Source organism: Micropterus dolomieu, linkage group LG08, assembly GCF_021292245.1.
Source record: "Micropterus dolomieu isolate WLL.071019.BEF.003 ecotype Adirondacks linkage group LG08, ASM2129224v1, whole genome shotgun sequence".
NCBI classification, from domain to species: Eukaryota; Metazoa; Chordata; class Actinopteri; order Centrarchiformes; family Centrarchidae; genus Micropterus; species Micropterus dolomieu.
Window position 1 is genome coordinate 1,254,070 of NC_060157.1, and position 18,666 is coordinate 1,272,735.

Genomic DNA, 18,666 nt, shown 5'->3' on the forward strand with positions numbered 1-18,666 from the left:
CCATGTATTTTTCTTTTGACTAACTCATTTCAACTTCCATTTATGAAAGTATAACAACATTCATCTTTTTAGCAACGTATTTTATCTCTGTTCAACTTCCAGGTTCTTATTCAGTGAATTGCAACGCCATAGAGCTTCTTAATACTTTATTATGCATTTCATTTCACCTCTTCTGCATTTTCTGCAATGTTTTGTGCATTTCAGCTTCTTCATGCAATTGAATTAAAGACTTTTGCATTTCCTGCAGTGTTTTGCTTCAGCATTTACATGCACCTTTCTGCAGGAAGTCCAATTTTCTAGTTATCATTATTGTTTTATTGCCCAGCCCTCTATTAATGTATATATGTGTGTATTTATGTATACTTAGATCCAGCAGATTAATGTATCCACAAACACTAGTACCACAGTCCACCAGTAAGATGTTTGTGTCCATTATAATTAACTACATTTTATTTGTTACCATAAGTTTTTCTTAAATCTTTGTCATTCTTTTTGTATGGATTTTAGTTGATTTTTTATTGTGTTTATTATTTTATGTATTTTATTTAATCGTAATTGTAACTTTTCCATCCTGTATGGATGACCCCATATTTACTCTGTTGTTTTTCTTGATTTATCAATGTTCCATCAAACTTTTATGTGCGTTTATTGCTTTTACAGACTTCAGAGCGCGTCCTTGAACGTCTCAGTCTCGCGGGACTACGCCGCCCCTGCCGCTGTGTTGTGTTGACCTCGTCACGCCGCAGATCTCGCGGTGCTTGGTGACTGACGGCGGTTGGAAATGGAGTCGGAGGGGGCGGGGTGCAGCAGGAGGGAGCAGAGATGTTTGGAGGCTTTTTTTTAATATAAAATTATTTATTTAAATAAAAATGGCCGCCGTGGAGAGCGGAGAGGAGAGACTGTAAGTGGGCTTTTACATTTTATCCTCCGTTAAAGCGCCGCCGCTGCCGCCGCCTCCGACCGCCGCCGACCATTTTCTGTCGTGTGTTTTATTGAAGTAAAAGTGCGTTGATTTTTACCCCGGCCTGTCTCGGCGGAGCGGGGTTTAGCGGGAATACGTCACCAACTTACTGCTAAGTCTGTACTTTAGCTGCTGCTGTAGCCGGAGCGGAGGGACGGACGTCAGCTTAGCTTTTAGCCCGCTCTGCGTGCGCCGCCGGGCCGCTCTGACTTCCACAACTCCCCGGGAAGTCAGGCCGGGGGTCGGCGGCGGCGTGTCCGTCACAAAACACCACACGCCCGGTCACCGGCGGTGTGTCCACCCGCCTCCGTCAGACAGGCAGGTAGCTAACATGCTGCTAGCTCGTTAGCAAACACTGTGTTTTCATGTGAGGAGGATAAACAGAGAGGAGTCGGGCTGTCAGAGTGTTTATACTGCGGTTCAGTAACCCGGGTCAACCCCCCCACTTCACACACGCACATACATCCCGCTATATAACCCGCCCCCCTTTCAGCTAGCGTAAACAGATTAGTACCCCAATTAGCATCCAGCTGCCTCAGTGCCGCTGAGCCAGGCAGCTGAGTGTGTCAGGGCTTCAGGCTGGACTCGAACCTGCGACTCTGCCTTTTTATAGAGTGCTGTGTGTGTGTGTGTGTGTGTGTGTGTGTGTGTTCACTTCCTGTTTCTGCTGCTTCACCTCCACCTGCAGCTTCATCACACACAGGTTACCAACCTGAGGGTCTGGACCCCAACAAAGGGCCGCAGGGTGAAGCTGAGGGTCCCGAGGTCACAAACAAGAGCAGGAAAAAAAAAAAAACATGTTGCTGCACAAATTAATGTTTTTATTATAATTTATTTTTTTTCCTTTAATCTTCGTCCTCTCTTCTAGTTTCACATCTTCAGACCGGAAAAGAATACTTGTGTTGCAGTCAGGGTCCGACTAAACTTCTCCAGTCAAACGAGTACTGCATTCAATCCTTTTTCTAACCAGATCGGGGAAAATGACTGTTTGGTTTCACTCGCAGCTGAACGCCGCCTCTTCCTTTCTTGCACGCCGTCGGCTGCGGTCTCAGACGTGTTCGTCACTGTCGTAAGTTTCTCACCGCAAGCTCGGCTTCCCGTCAGTTTCACCTCCTGATATCCTGTTAACACTATCTACATTTTTATTTGCAGCGTACATCCGTCGTCACCGGTCGATCGCTGCGTTCCATCAGATCAATTCTTTTGTCCGGCTGCATCTTTCAATTCAGTTCTTCAAGATCTGTTGATCCAAAGTTAATAAAATTCTGCTTCTTCTTGAAGTTCAACAAACGGATCAAAGACTTGACTTAAATTATGTTTCCACAGCTCACAGCGATCAGTAAACTATTTCACTCCTCCTCTCATATTTAAATACAGAAACACCTGCCGAGCCGCCGTCCTTCCTCTGGACGACCTGATCAGGACGAGCAGCGATCGGATACAAGCTTCCGATATTTTTATAAAACAGTTATTTCAAACAATAACAAAGAAAAGAAAACTGGTCACCTTGCTCATCCATGACAACAACAACAACAACAATAATAATAATAATAAAACCAACAAACAACAGGTGGCCTTTAACTCAAGGTACTCTGTTGGTATTTTAGACGATCGTTATTGTTGAACTGATCACAGCGCAGCAGGACGATGCAACCGAGAAGTTGCACGTAGACGTTGCTTTGTTTTCGGGCTGCAACTAACAATTCTTTTTATCGATTAATCTGCCGATCTAACTGATCACTGTCTGACGGCGGTGAAAAATGGCTGCCGGAGGCGACGAGGTCTCGTTTTCTGTGGAATAACAAACGTGTTTTTGCATTGTTTTTTTTTTTTTGCTTGAAATACGACTTTTAACTAATAATTATCAGAGTTTCCGATCAGCTAATCAATCAGCTGTTGCAGCTGTGTTGATTCAGTCAGGATGAGCACACGTATCAATAAACAGTGTCTGCCAGGGTTATAATACGGCTCGTAACTCTTATTTTCATCATGGATCCATGTACTGATCATTTAATCTTTTAGTGTTTAAAATATAATATGTAAAAAAGTGGTATTGTTAATTGATTGTTGCCAGTTGATTTGAATTGAATCTTTTTTTCAGCTGTAAAATTAAGTGAGCCACATGATGAGTCCAATTATCAATCACTGATCTCATCCATTAATAATTGATAGGACAATGTTCTGGGAAGATGTGATGAGTGTTTTTCATTTTATTTTTTACTGAACAATTAATCGATTAATCGGAAGAATAAGCAGGTTAATCAATAATGAAAATGAGCTGAAGAAATAAGAAGCAGCTGGATTCTACAAAGCGAAGCTCGCAGAAACATGACGGTGATCAGGGAGGCTGCTGTCGGACTGTTTCAGCAGGAACATCAGCTGCTTCTCCGCTGCTGTAAACATCACTTCCTGTTTACTGCCACCGCGATCAGACGGCTGCTGGTTTCAGAGCTGAAACGTTCTGACGGTTTCTGCGGCTTCACACGATGACTGAAGTGTGAAGTTAGAGCGGAAGAAGTAGGGAGGCTGGCTTGAAAACTTCCTGTCGGTGCGTTCAGGGACTCTGTCAGTGGCATGAAAGCCTCCGTCTGCTTCAAACTAAGATTCGTCCACGCAGGAACGCGTCTCACACCAAACACATGAAAGCAACACCTGCATTTGTAATGTGGAGAGCGGCGGCGTTTCTCAGCTGTGCAGCCGGCACGGTGCACAATGTTTCCGCCACTTATGACAGTTTCACATAAAATTCACGTCGTGTTTATTGAGTTTGACTTCTGGTGTTCACAACTCGCCATTAAAACAGCTGTATGAACCCAAAACAAACAGTTTGCTGTGATTTATTTGCAATAAACGGATCAAACTGATGCTGAAATAACATGATGCCGATTTGTTTAACATATGACTTCATGCTTTGTCAGCTCTGTCAGCAAGATGACAAGCAACTTTTAAAATGCTTGTTGTCTGAATGGAGTTTGGATCGATCAGGGCTATGCTAACTTCTTTCATAATAAAGTACAACGACAGCTTTTATATTTACTTTAATTTGAGCATTTTGTTTAGTTTTTTTTTTACATCCATGATGTATTTAATAAACGTTTAAACATGTTAACAGAATAAAATATCCTTAAAGGCGTATAAGACAGGTAACAAGATCAAAGCTTTTAGCTACTGACTTTTACAAAAGGCCGTCGTCCCTGCCGTCTCGCTAGCTGAGCGCCGACACAACCAGCAGTAGCTGCCCTCCAAGAACAGAAGGAAAAACACAGGGTTGTGTGTTTTTGTGACATCAGAAGGAAATACGATTATTCATAAGCGTAACAAAATAACTGATTACTTGAATTGCTAAACTAACGCGTTACTTGTTAAACAACAATAAAGTAATCTGAATACTCTGACGCAGTTTAATACCGATAATACCCGACCGATATTATCGCCCGACGTCAGCTATTTGCCGATAAATCGTTATCAGTGTTTTTAACAGCTGATAAATGACAATTAAAAATGTTATGAGTTTTGTAGTTGCATAGTTTGTCCACTAGAGGGCGTCCTGCAACTCCCCTCTTGGCGAAAAGAAGAAGAAAAAATAATATATCGGATTTTAAAATAGAGCTGGTCGGTCGGTCGATTAAACGATTAGTTGTCAACTATTAAATTAACTATTTTGATAATCGATTATTCACTTTGAGTCCTTTTTTAAAAAGAAAAAACGTCAAGCTTCTTTGATTCCAGCTTCTTAAATGTGAATATTTCCTGGTTTCTTTCCTGCTCTGTGACTGGAAACTGGAAATTTTTGGGTCGTGACAAAACAAGACGTTTGAGGACGTCAGCTTGGGCTTTAGGAAACGCTGGGCGACTTTTTCACTATTTTCTGGACCTAACAACTAATCAGTTAATCAAGAAAATAATCGACAGATTAACTGATTATCAAAATTATCATTAGTCGCAGCCCAAATCCTCAAATATCAAAATCTGTATCGTTCTTAAAAATCCCATATCGGTCGGGCTCTAGTGTAAATGGCGTGTTTGTCATCTCGTCACCATGAATTTTACCCCCCTGTCATCGGAAAGGGTGGCGTGACAAACCGCTGTGTGGCCATGTGACGTCATCGATGATGTAATGTTACAGGCATGATGTCATCTCTTTTTCACAGGGAGGAGGGTGAGGAGGGACCTGTCGAGCCTCAGCCCCCCGCGAGAGAGAGAGACAGGTCCCACAGTAAAACCAAGAAGGCCCGCCGGGAGCGCCGCCATGCTGACCGGGGGGCGGAGACCACAGCTACGGCCACGCCTCCAGCAGCCATGCTGCAGCCACAGGCGGGGGCGGAGCCACAGACACAGGTAAAGACAGGTGCTGGCAGGAGTCAGAGTTTTATCACCTACCAAACAATCTGCACTAATTCAGTGCAATGAAAGTGTTCGGGATGAGAAGCCGGTTTCACGTCACTTCAATCCTGCAGGAGTCGGAGCCGGTGGCGGGCCCCTCAGAGGAGCCGGGATCAGAGTCGGCTGCCGGCAGTGAGTCTCCCAGGCAGCGCCGCTCCATCATCCGGGATCGCGGGCCGCTGTATGATGACCCGTCGCTGCCCGAAGGCTGGACCCGCAAACTCAAACAGAGGAAGTCCGGACGCTCAGCGGGGAAGTTTGATGTCTACCTGATCAAGTAAGCCACGCCCACCGCTAATGCTGCGTCCGTTCTCACGGATGTGACGGCACTGTGTTAGCGATGATTGTTGTTTTTCAGCTCGGAGGGAAAGGCGTTCCGATCGAAGGTGGAACTTATCGCCTACTTCCAGAAGGTCGGCGACACGACCACCGACCCCAACGATTTTGATTTCACTGTCACGGGACGTGGAAGCCCCTCCCGCCGTGAGAGGCGTCCCCCCAAGAAACCGAAGGTGGTGAAACCATCAGGGCGAGGCCGTGGGCGGCCCAAAGGTACTCGGGCACAAAAAATAACTGAGACGGTGAAACTGAACTCAAGTGTTTCTGGTTGTCTTCAGTTTTTTGTGTTTATTTTTCTTTCTGGTTGTGTAGGCAGCGGGAAGATGCGGCAGGCTACAGAGGGCGTCGCAATGAAGCGCGTGGTTGAGAAAACTCCGGGAAAACTTCTGGTCAAAATGCCTTTCGGCAAGGCAGAGTCCTCCACTGGCACCACCTCCACTGCCTCAAAGGTATAACCAGTCTGTCATTCAGTCAGTGATCCATCGCAGCGATAACCCAAGCAGCCCAAATAGACTTTTCCTTCGCAGCTTCTTCCAATTCAGCAAGCAGCAAAATAAAATTCAATGTGAAGGGTCCTCTCTGTAAATTGACCTTTGAGCGCGTTTCGTCACTACATGGAATACGTATGAAAAAGAAGAAGTAGGTGCTCGTAGTAGTTGCATACTGAACCTTTCATCCAGGAGCCACCTGCGATTGGCCGAGGGAGACGGTAGCCTCCACCTTGAGCTAGTTGTGGGTGAGGAGCCTACAGTGGAGTCTGGTGGCCAAGCGCTCAACCAGAACATCAGACGGCCACCTTTCGTGCCCACTACCTACAAGAATAGATGTAGGGGTCCGGTGCATCTCAAGCAGGGCAGCAGGAAAAGGCAGGGGTCTAGGGGACTTCAGTGCTCATGTGGGTAATGGTGGAAAACTGGAGGAGGGTGTCCGATCTGAACCTGAGAAGTGTTTACTAATAGACCGTCTGTAACGAACACTAAATGAGCTGTTTGAGCTTCTCGTAGTTCATAAGTGTACCTGGTACCATAAACCTTTGGGCCAAAGATTGATGCTTGACTCTAGCCTACGTTTTGCACATTTAGTTGAAGAGAGGAGCAGAGTTGCGTACTGATAACTACTTGGTAGTCCGTTGAATCAGATGGCAGATTTGGTAAATCCAGACTTGTAACAAGGGTGAACTGGGAACATGTGGCAGATCTGAGCCTGTCTGCCAGACCTTAAACTTCTACCTTTAAAAGGACTTTCAGTGCGTCCCATGGAAGGGTTTGGAAATGGAATCTTTGCGGGCTAAATTCAAAACCCTCAGGTGCCTGATCCGAGTGGTGACCTGAAGGTCAGTGGTGCCTGTTGTGGTGGCAAACCTAGACCCCCCTAGTTCCCACTACAGCGGACGTTTAAGGCCTTGGGTTGTATAGACGGGCTTCTGTGCAACGTCAGCACCGAGATGCCCAACCAGGGGGCAGAAAGCAGCAGTTTATGTGGCATATCTAGCAGCACTGGTGGGCAAATTACTCAGAAATTGTAATGACTTACTTTTTACTTATTTATGATATATTATGATATTACTCATTTAAAAAGTATTAATATTACTTGACTTATTACTGGGTATTTAAAGTAAATAGTCACGTTGCTCCTTCCATTACAGTTACTTTCAACCACAGCACCCCGTCCTTAACCTCTTAACATTCCAGCGGTGCGTCCGCGGGCCGTCAGGTCCCGGCAGCAGCTTTCGGTCTGTTCACACAGCTGCTATGTTACTTCATACTCATATGATCCACCGTTTCACAGCTAAAATCCTCGTGATTCGACCAATACAAACCATTTCAAGATACAGTCACCACAGCGCGTCCAATCAGCGCTTCTGTCAGACCAACCAGTACAAGCAAAAGTGACGCGACTCACAGTAACTTAATCCACCAATCGATTATATTCCAACAAAAACGGTTTTGTTCCGTTGTCAAAGGTCCAGACGATCCAATCCAGTAAAAACATTTAGTCCAAAACACATTTATCCATCAGTAAGTCCTCAGGGACGGCTGCCGCATCGCTTCATATCTTTCGGCAGACGCGGCTCATGCGTCATTATAACCGTAATAACTCTGATCTAATTGTAAACAACTACGATATCTTGTATTCAAATTAGCCGCTGAACTCTGACCTTTCGACCGACAGCTAATCCGATCCAATAGGAGCTCACATGTCCCTTTCACAGCCTACAGCGGCCAACGAGAGCCGGCGCTGTAAGGAAGGGCCGGCCCCTGTTATTTCCTGGGTAGGCCGAGCTAATTGTAACCAATTCTGCCGATGACTGGAACTTCGTTTAGCCAATAAAATTCTGCAAATAACGATATCCAGCTTTAAGTAGGAAGTTCATTATCTACCAGCAAAAAAAAACACGTCTGCGTCGAGCTGCCGGCTGATACGGAGCAGCAGCCGCCCGCCGCCAGGGGGCGGGGCTGTTTCAGAAAAAATACACTTAGACAGACAAACCTGTGGAAAATAGTCATTTTTCCTGGTATTGGTATGAAAATTAAACTTTCTGCTGCGGCCATACAGTGTTTTCCAGCTAATAAGTCCCGTTCAGACTTTTGTGTTGTCACACTCCAGAGTGTTTCTTTCAGAGAAGCCCAAAACCAGGCAGAATTCAAGAATTACATCCAATCTACTTTGGATATGCCTTGAACACGCGTTTTGCATGAATTTTCCAGGAATGTTAAGAAGTTAAAAGTGACGGGAAACCTGTTCTTCAGCGCATTTTAGAAATGAGTCCACTTTACTGGAACAGTAATTAAACTGAGGAGGCAACAAGCAGCCGAACTGGAAACACTGCAGCCTCTCAGACCACAGGATGCTGGATCATACAGGCTGGTTAAAAAAATAATAAAAAGCAAAGCAGGGCCCTCCCGACATTTTAGCTAATCGCGTGACATAACAGCATCAATAAGGATGATTTTTACGAAGCATGAAATGTTTTTTAACGCCACTGTCTGAGATAAAAAAAATATCTCCACTTCAGAACGTTACTGTTTTGCACATGCGTTTATAAGAGAAGTATTCAGCGCTTTTACAAAACACAGAACGCTGATTAACGCCACTCTCTCCTGCACAGTGGACGCTTCACTGGCAGCAGCTTTCTAGAGTTCCGCGTAGCTGCTTTAGCAGGTGCTTCAATACAAAATTGTTTGCGGTTGTAAACGTTTTGCTGGACGACAGAGTTCTTTGCAACTCTTGAGTGTGACACAGCCAGGACAAATGGCAGTACTTACTGTACAGCTGTGGAAAGAACGATCCAGCTCTGAAATGGCAGTTTATTATTAAGTCATCAAGAATGGGTCCCATTCTTGATGGGACCCGTCGGAGCTCGATGAGTCAGGACGGTTTCGGACAAAAATGTCACATTCGGTCACGTTGGTTTGGCTGGTATACCCATTTGGTGTTGTCATACATCAACTGCGTCAGGCTCGGGTCGGGTTCGGACATGTATGTTGGGTTCGGGAGGGCTCTGTTACTGCTCTCTCGGGTTTTGGACAGAGCCGTACTCTCTTGGGTTGTTAAGCCCAAGGAACTTATGAATCAGTAGAGTCTGGGTGTGGGAAAAGACATCCAGTAAGCCTCAGAAGGACTCTGGAAGGAGATTCAGGACTTTTCCCGAGATTGTGACAAGCTGCTCATCTTGACTGGTAACGCCATCGGGCGATGAAAGAAATATTTTTATGATACTGGAATTGCGCAGGATACAAGCAGGAGTACAACTACAGTATCCAGTGCAATTAAATCTCTGTGCAATTGTCCAATTTACAGGGCAGTTTTGTTTACAGTTAAAGTCCACTTTGCATGTGCTTTGTAGACCTGGAGAAGACATAGGACCTTGTCCCAAAGGGTATCCTTTAACAGGTTTTGTTGACTTTGTGGCCAAGGCGCCAATTCATAACAGACGTTATCTCATTGCACTTTTCATACAGAGCAGGTCAAGACCGTACTCTTTGTAGTAACATTTACAGAAACTCAGTAATTCCCACCACTAGCTTTACCTTTAACAGCAGGTAGCAACCTCGAGCAGAACCTGGACTCAGGGTCACTGACGTTTTTTTAAAATGTGGAAACGATGTGATGCTAATGCTAATTGTCGATGTGGTAATCCTGCAGGTGGTGTCTCCTGTCCTGGTGCCCAAGTCCCGTCCCGGCAGAAAGAGGAAATCCGAACAGGAACTTCCAGCCCCACCACAGACCGCCCCCAAGAAACGGGGCAGGAAACCAGCCTCGGCCTCAGCAGCAGCATCGGTTGCCACAGCGTCCACATCCTCGGCATCAGCCTCTGGTAGCTCGGCAGCTGGGAGCTACGCCGCAGCTGCCATTTTAGCTGCCGAGGCCAAAAGGAGAGCAGCCAAGGAGTCTTCCACCAAACCAGTCGTCCAGCAAACAGCCCTGCCAATCAAAAAACGCAAAACGAGAGAGACAGTGGAAGAGAGGGAGAGTGTTCAGACTCCAGTGGCCACAACAACCGAGACTGAAAGAAGGGTCCCTGTAGAGGGGGAGGGAGGTAAAGGTGAGGGAGCTACAACCTCAGATCCTCGGCCCGCCCCCTCTGAGCAGACCCAGTCACAATCACAGAAGCAGCCCACTGCTTCAGACGAAAGCCAGTCGTATGGACACAAGACGCATAAAGGGCGGAAGCACAAGGAGAAAACGGGAATAGCGTCAGGAGATGGAGGAAGCAGAGGAGAGGAAGTAGGTGAAGATGTAGGCGATAAGGGAGGAGAGGGAGAAGGAGGAGGAAGGAGTAGCAGCAGCAGCAGTAGCATTAGCTCAAAAGGCCACAAAAGGAAGGACCGGCCTCCTCACAAACACCACCATCACCATCACCACCATCACCACCACCACCACCGCCACCAACATTCCTCTGCCTCCCCTGATCAGCCGCCTCCTCCTCCTCCTCCAGCTTCTGGACACCCACCACCCTCCAGCCAGTCCAGGCCTGAAGTCGAGTCCCAGACTGTGCCTCAGCTCACCACCCAACACTCCCAGCAAGCTCCTCCCAGACCACAGTCCAAGTCTACGACCCAATCCCTGCCCGAACCTCGGCATCCTCCTCCTCAACCGCGCCACCAGCCCCAGCCCCGTTCCCTGCAGCACCCTCAGAGCCAGAGTCCCAGCCAGCCCCAAGCCCAGCCTCGATACCCAGCATCCCAGCCCTCTCCCACTAGGCATGTCCTGCCCCAGCAACGGCCCCAACAACCTCCCCAAACCCACAGTCAGCCCCAGGCCTCCCCCCAAAAAGCCCAACCACAGCCTGTCCACTCCTCAACCCAACACCGAACCCAGCTTCAGGCTCAGCATGCTCCACCTCAGTCACACCCTCCTCAGTCCCCGTCCATCCTGCATGTTCATCCATCACAAACAAGGCATCCGCATCCACAAACCCAGTCCCCTACAGCACTCCAGCCTCAAACCCAGCCCAGGCACCCGTCTCAACCCCAAACCCAGCTCAAACAGCAATCTCAACCCCTGACCCGGCAGTCACTGCAGCCTCAACTCCAACCCCAGGCCAGGACTCCGGCTCAACTTCAGACTCAATCCCAGTCCAGAATCCCAGCCCAACCTCAGCCTCAACTGCAGCCCAGAACCCCTGCGCAAATGCACCCTCAAACCCAGCCAAGAACCCCAGGCCAAACTCAGCCTCAACCACAGTCCAGGTCCCCAGCCCAAACTCAGCCTCAACCACAGTCCAGGTCCCCAGCCCAAACTCAGCCTCAACCTCAGTCCAGGACCCCAGCCCAGCCTCAACCTCACCTGCAACCCAGGCATCAAGTGCAGACGAGGCACCCATCACAACACCAACTCCAGACTCAGTACAGACCACAACCCAGACAATCTCCCTCCCAGGCTCGGCCACCCCAGTCCCCGTCCCAAGCACAACCACACTTTCAGCGGATTCAAACACAGCCGCGACCCCAGCCCCACTCTCAGCTCACCAGGCCCCACGTACAGCACCTGTCATCCCACCGACCATCTCCCAGCCTATCCAGGACCAACACAGTCCCCGCTCAGCAGAACCAGAGCGAACAGCCCCAAGATCTGAGCACCACGCGGCCCGGCCGAGGGAGCCTGCTGCCGAGCCGAGAGGTCAATGTGCAAGGCGTCAGGGCGGAGGGGAGAGGGGAGCCGGTCATGGCGTCAGAAAGCAGAGAGGTTTCAGGAGGAGAAAGAGGATCGAACAGCACCTCGAGGCCTCCCAGCTCCGTGCCTGCTGGACCTCCGGGAGTAGCCGGGGCCGGGGTCGGTGTTGTCCCTGGGGCAGATGGTAGGGCTAGGCTCCGGGCGGAGCCGGAGGCGGCGGGTGAGGGCAGGGAGCTCAGAGACATCGTCCCCCAGTCGGCCGTGCCCTGCCCCAGCCGAGAAGAAACTGTAGAGTCACGGACTGTCGTCAGCGAAAGAGTCAGCTGATCGGTCGGGCTGATGAACAGGCTGAATGCTCGGTAGACTGACGGAGAGCACCTGAGTCAGCACCAGGTGGAGGAGGCTGTTCGTGGAGGTTTAGACGATTTTACACTGTTTTCAGATAGGATAGCGTCACACAGAGCTGGCAGGACTGTCGCAGCTTGTACTCCGTCTGATTCTGTCTGGAGACTCTGTAAAGTTCTGGATCCGAGAACCAACCCGGGGCACTGAGGGGGACGGCTGGAGAGGAGAACGGATAGCGTCGTTTTCTAGGAAAAACAAAGAAAAAGGAAAAATCGATAAAACAAGTGTGTGTGTATATATAATCAAAAGGCAGCTGTTGTGACCCGCTAGTCTCCGTGGGGAGGGGGGAGTAGTTTGGAACTAAAAACCAACGCTTAACAACACATTACTCTGAACGAAACGTTGCTTCCGGAATATAACCTCTTTTTTTTTTATTTCGTATTTTGATAGTTTATTGTTTTGTCTCTGTTATACAGCTTTAAACTCTGATATTATTGACTGACGGTCCCTTACTCATCGTCGTGCTGCTGACTGACACTCCCTTATTTAAAGTCCCGCTCTTAACGGAGGGTCTCTCGCTAAAGCCCTTCCTACTGTACCGACAGTCCCTTACTGAAACTAGTCCTTGACTGAAAGCCTCAGAGGTGATGTGGGGCGGCGGTTTGCACCTTTAACTGGTTTCTTAGAAATATCACACTTTTGTTTCCTCCCCGTTTTCCATTAAGCCCACAATAAACAAACAAATAGGGGGGGTCGGTAATGTTTTTCACCCACTTCCAGACTGCCCCCTACAGGTAGCGGATCTGATGTATGAGTATGAGACTCTACTCAGACCTCATTCTGTCTTTGAAACCCATCATCGTTTGAAATATTTGAACAACTTGAGGAGTTCTTGATTCGGAGACTCGGCCTCAAAACTGACGCAGTTTGACGAAAAAAAACCTCGAGCGCCTCTCGTTCGTTTTTCAGGTATTTCAAACGCAGCGAGTTGTTCTTCCAGGTTAGAGAATCTTCCATACTGGTCTTCATTGAACCTGTTTGTTTTTAGTCTTTTTGTTTCCAAAGGAAGCGCTTTTAATATCAAACCAAACCCACTTTTCAGTAGCTTTATTTTAGTTTTTAGTCTTAATGGAAGAGTGGGGAATGGAGTCATTTTTATTGTGTCTTTGTGTTGAATGTCTGGAACAGTTTGCACTTCTCCAGTTTGTACAATCAACCGCCTGCATGTCGCTCGGAGACCCTGCAGGACTTCAACCCGGAGCAGCACGTACGCAGAGGTCGACCTCGCCGGGTGGGGAGGGGGGGGGTTACTGTCAGCCATGTTGGCGGTGTAAGGGAAGATGTTCTCCAGAAGTAAAAAAACGCCTGAGCGAGGCGCGCTTCAGCTTCACGTGGAGTCAGATGTGCTGGAGACGGCAACAAAACAAAACTATTCAGTGAGCAGAAAATGATCTGTGAAGTCTGTAAGTCCTGATCTGAGAGCACAGTTTGAGGTATCGGAAGGTAGTGAGCGTGGAAATATGCGACAAGGTTCAACAAAATGGCCACCGTTGATAATCCCAATCTAACCCTTTCATGTAGTTAATTTTCTTTACGTTATTTCAGTGTTAATAGGTCAAGACAGTTTATAATCTGAAACTGGGTTTGACCTGAATGTAAAGAGTCACCTGCTGGGCCCCGCCCTCTAAATAATGTCATTGTGCCTCATCAGCGTTTTAATGTACTTTATTTATTGTTTATTTTTTTACAACTTTTACTTTTACAGCTAATGCTGGCCGCACACTAGAGGATAAATCGCCTCGCCGACAGTTGAGAGATTATCGGCTTTATGGTCGCCGACTGGATCGGAGGCTCCTCGATTTCGAATCGTAAATATTGGTGATTTGAAATCAGGGAGCCTCCGCAGCAGCCAATGAGAGCGAGCTGAGCGGGAAGCGTCCCCACCGTGTTGTGTCTCTGCTCTATAAAATGTATAAACCTGCTGATTCCCTCTTTTCAGCCTCAAGTTCGTCCACAGTTTGATTCTCCTTGTTTTTGTGTGCAAAACACAGCACACACACAAGTTCAACCAGATCACGCGAGATTCTGTGAGATCTGAAAACGTTTATCATAAACGCAGAGTGTGTGGTCCTTAGCTCAAACCTTGAGTTTGCCGTTTGGAGGTCGGCTCATGAGAAACTTAGCTGGACGCTGAGAGAGACTGCGTTCACCCTGCAGGCCTTATAACTAAATTATGATTTATTTCTATTTTTGATTGACTGTATTTTATTCTTATTTGGCTCATCTCAGACTTACAGTGTGAACCGGCGACGCCCACGGAAGAATGTGACGTCACACGCAGCACGCTGTAAACATGGCGGCAACAGAGGCCTGGCGTTTTATTTTTAAGTTGATTTCCGGTGGAATCTGTGAGCAGATGATATCGAGGACGAGGAGAAAGAGAGCCACATGTTTAATTTGTGTTTAATTACGGCTTTTGTGGACATTTTTGCGTTCACCGTGGCTCCGTCTAGCGCAGCATTGTGACGACGGTCGCTCTAGAGTGACGTCAGAGTCTCATGAACTCCGATCTGACGTCGCGTTTCAGGCCTGGATCTGATTTGGACCACAAAGGAAAGTGGCTCAAATCCGAACTGGAAGAGATCAGATTCTGTGTGAAATCAGATTTAAGTCACTTTAGCCTGCAGTCTGAACGCAGCCTTAGTTTCTACTCTCTTAGCAACTTAAACCCAACAGCGTGTTTGTTCTACAGTCTGCCGGCACGTCTCTCTTCTTACTGCCACCAACAGAGAATGTTATTAACCGTTATAATAACAGAGACGCCCGTCCCGTTTACTGGCCCGGTGTGGCTGCACGTTTTGACAAATAAACAGGTCTCTATTAGAAGCCTGGTCTGATTTTTATAGTTCTGTGGGTGTTTAAAACTTCTTCCACCGGGTCGCCTGCTTGAGCTGAGCTGCTTAGATCACGATACAAATATAAATGTTTAAACGTTTGTCAGTATGGACATGATACACGTGATAAGATCGGTTAGATTCTGCACAGTCCAATCGTTCAGTTCATGTTATGGAAACAATTCCCACTTTCTAGTATGGGAAATAAGCGAGACGAAAAAAGCCTTATTTTCCCTAACTAATATTCATACTGTTTGAAATAAACAATGAATCCCAGTTTTCACTGCACAGTGCAGATGGCAGACAGCGACACCAGATACTGACTGGTTTCTGGACCCCTCCAATACAGTGAAACTGCACATTTTGGAGTGGCCTTCTATTGTGGCCAGCCTAAGGCCTTTTATTGTGGCCAGCCTAAGGCACACCTGTGAGGTGGATGGATTATCTCAGCAAAGGAGAAGTGCTCTCTAACACAGACTTAGACAGATTTGTTAGCAATATTTGAGAGAAATAGGCCTTTTGTGTACATGGAGAAAGTCTTACATCTTTCAGCTCGTAATGAATGAGGGCAAAAGTGTTTATAATTGTGTTCAGTGTAATTTAAGTTTTATGATTGTTTAGTTCTTGTAGTCCAAATCCCGCCTACTTGGTGGCAAAAACCATGCAGCACATCCGCAGACATCACTTCTGAATGAAGCTTAGAACACCAGAGAAACTAGAACACAAACAACTTGAAATGGAATTTAATGAAAATATTAAATTTTGTGTACGTCTGCATCTGAGCTCTCAGATCTGAACTTACGGACTCCGTTTGAATGTTGATGCTCTCGCAGTAAGTTTGACATCCATAAACCTTTTTTGCACCTGTTCACGTGACTCTTCGGGGGGGAAAGCTCCAGCACTTTAGCAATGATGTTGGAACAATTGAGCTTTTTCCACCACCTCAACCAGAAACAAATCCAGAAAAACTGAATGTCTTCATCCCGGACAAAGTAAATATGTGCCTCGCTGTTAAAAGTCCACGCACCTGAAGCTCCCGGTCGCTTTGTTGCACCATCGTGACCGCGCAACAGGTGATGTATGCGTCCGCCTGAGGCTGAAGCGGCCTCACCTCTGCGTACTTGGCGCTCTGTCTGCCGCCCAGTCTGCTCAGAGCAGAGAACCCGTTCGCATGCTGTCTCTCGCGCAGCTGCAGAAATCAAACGTCCCTCTGTGAACGGACTCACCAAGACTCGACCCGGCACAAACTACAGTAACCAGCCACCATATTGCATGTTCCAGAGTTTAGTGCCTATAATATTGTGCGTCTTGCCAGAAGCCACCATGTCAGCCAAGCCATGTTGTGTTTCTAGACTTAGTAGTGATGTGTGTGGTGACTTCATAGTTGCTAATATTGAGGATGAATATTCTGCTTTTACTCTGATTGGAATTCAGTGGAAACTCCAATACACTGTCGCTGTAGACAAAACTAGTTTTTACCTGTTTTCTTATTTTTTTCTTTCTAACTAAAAGCGTTTGTTGTCCCCTGATCTGTGTTCGTCTGACTGATTGTTGCTCAGCTGTCTCACGTGAGCCCCAAACGTCTTCAGTTATCTCCTGTGGATTTCAAAACAAAAGCAGGAGTCGCAGTTTAACTGGAAAATTAAAAAAGGTGTTTTCGGAAAAGAGAGCCTAAGCCCCGCCCCTTCCAGTGGACCACCATGGGACCTTATTTTAGGAAAAACATGTTCGGTAGTCAACGGCGAGAGACAATTAATGTTTAGATCCCGTTTGAATTGTGTCCTGAATTACACACATTATGTTTGTTAGTTTCAAAGATAATTTAAGTCAAGAAAGTCACAGTTAAAGAACTCAAAAGTTTGGCGGGACCGGGGCGGCGCCGGTCCGATAAATAAAGATTAAAAGTTATGTTGCGTCTGCCTGTTTTACATAAACGGTGACACAGGGCTGGACAATAAAACAATTACAATAATTATGGCATTATTATTTTTTTTCTTTCAATAACAATATAATAAATGTTCAATGAATATTCAATAAATGTTTGATTTTATTCCCTTGAATCATCCACGAATTAGGACTTAATGTTTTTATTAAGATCTTTATTTTGGTGAGGAAAAAAGCTTTTACCTAATTTTACTCGTGCATATTTGTTAAAGATTTTATCATAATTGTTTTGAATGTTCTGACTCAGATTTGTGAAGTGATCCGCTGTTTGGCATCGAGTGTTCTGACCATAAAGAAAAGTTTAAAACCAGAATTAACCATCAGGTTTCACGCAGGAGCAAAAATCTGCCTTTAAACTCCAAAGAAATAACAAGTTGATACTTACTGTGATAATTATCGATATCGAAAGATATGAAACTTTTTATGGTGATAACATTTTTGGCCGTATCGTCCAGCCCTACGCCGACCCTGTCAGGACGCCCTCGCTGAGGCCCAGTGTTCGCTAAAGAGACACTGATGTTTTAGGATGTTAATGTTTCAACGAGCGGGTTGGTTTGTTCTGGAAAGGAGACGGCCGCTGTGGTAATTCGGCTACCGGTAGAAACCTCCTGAACGATCAACGCCGAAGGAATCCTAAAGTAAAAACAGACTGAGCAGCTAAAGTAAGCTAACGCAAGCAGTGTTTTCACGTCACGTTTTTCTGGACCCGCCTCTCTCTCTTTAACTACACGCTCTTGTACGCAAGATGGCCGGAAATCAGGATTTGACAGGCAGGTGGTGGCGGTAAGCGTTTGGTTTGCCAGCTGCCGTAACCCTCAAAAGAAGAAGAAGGTCAGCAGGCGACTGAAGAAAAGAGAATAATGGCGGGTTTTGAAGAAAACCTCCTGGAGCTAGTCTGACATCTTTATGATGTCTCATTAAAATCATAACCTGAAGTCTTGCGACGTTTGTCAATTTTTTGCAAATTAGGAAATTTTTTACACCTTTAACCATACAGGTACACGCCGAGAACGCAGGTAAGTATGTAAGCAATGCCGTTCGCATCGCCACCTCGTTTCTATGCCTACGCATTTTTAAAAAGCAAGTATATCGGGGGCTTTAAACATTCAGCGTGTAATATTTAGGAGGCTCTATTGACAGAAATGCAATTTAATATACATAACTATGTTTTTAGTGATTTGTACAGTAGCCCAAATGGACAAACTGCTCTACAGCGCGCCTTTTGTTGTTACGTTGAATAATAGTCATCATCTGGTTTAGAGCTGTGACTGAGCCGTTGGTTGCAATTCACAACCCTCACCACTAGATGCCACTAAACACTACACACTGAACAATTTAACAATTAAAACAATTTAAAATCTACAGCAGAACCCAATTTCTGTTTTATTCATTAATAAATCTCAAAAGACACGGCTGAGATAACGTGTATATTAGATTTATACAGATTTATATTCTGTTGTCCTCCTAAATAACAAATGGCAAAACGACGTAGACAATATCGATCCATAAAGTGAAACCGGATGTCACAAAATCTGAATTAAGGTGAAATCTGATTGTAGAATAAAAAAACAATATTATGAGATTTCAATCTACAAAAACAAAAACCTAAAAGGCTCCTTTAAACAACTCGTTTACTTTCATCTGGTCGGTAATGAACGTGTGTTTTTGGGATATTTAATGCTT

At 46.2% G+C, this 18,666-nt stretch overlaps 1 protein-coding gene across 2 annotated transcripts; it reads left to right on the forward strand.

Moving 5' to 3' along the window:
* Positions 1-775: 775 nt before the first annotated feature.
* On the forward strand, positions 776-17,011 carry mecp2 (methyl CpG binding protein 2). Of its 2 annotated transcripts, none has more exons than XM_046056253.1 (6): positions 776-901; positions 5,113-5,299; positions 5,419-5,621; positions 5,703-5,896; positions 5,996-6,132; positions 9,830-17,011. In XM_046056253.1, the coding sequence occupies exons 1-6, from the start codon at positions 870-872 to the stop codon at positions 12,125-12,127; spliced, it is 3,051 nt and encodes a 1,016-aa protein (XP_045912209.1). In that variant the 5' UTR covers positions 776-869; the 3' UTR covers positions 12,128-17,011. The 2 variants fall into 2 exon arrangements, with proteins under 2 accessions (XP_045912209.1, XP_045912210.1); XM_046056254.1 differs by having other exon boundaries at positions 804-1,283.
* Positions 17,012-18,666: the final 1,655 nt, after the last annotated feature.

Excerpts from the sequence above, each read along its gene's own strand:
- mecp2 (XM_046056253.1), top strand. The coding sequence starts at position 870 with ATGGCCGCCGTGGAGAGCGGAGAGGAGAGACT. Across the intron at positions 902-5,112 it reads GAGAGCGGAGAGGAGAGACT|GGAGGAGGGTGAGGAGGGAC; the intron begins GTAAGTGGGCTT and ends TCTTTTTCACAG. Across the intron at positions 5,622-5,702 it reads TTTGATGTCTACCTGATCAA|CTCGGAGGGAAAGGCGTTCC; the intron begins GTAAGCCACGCC and ends GTTGTTTTTCAG.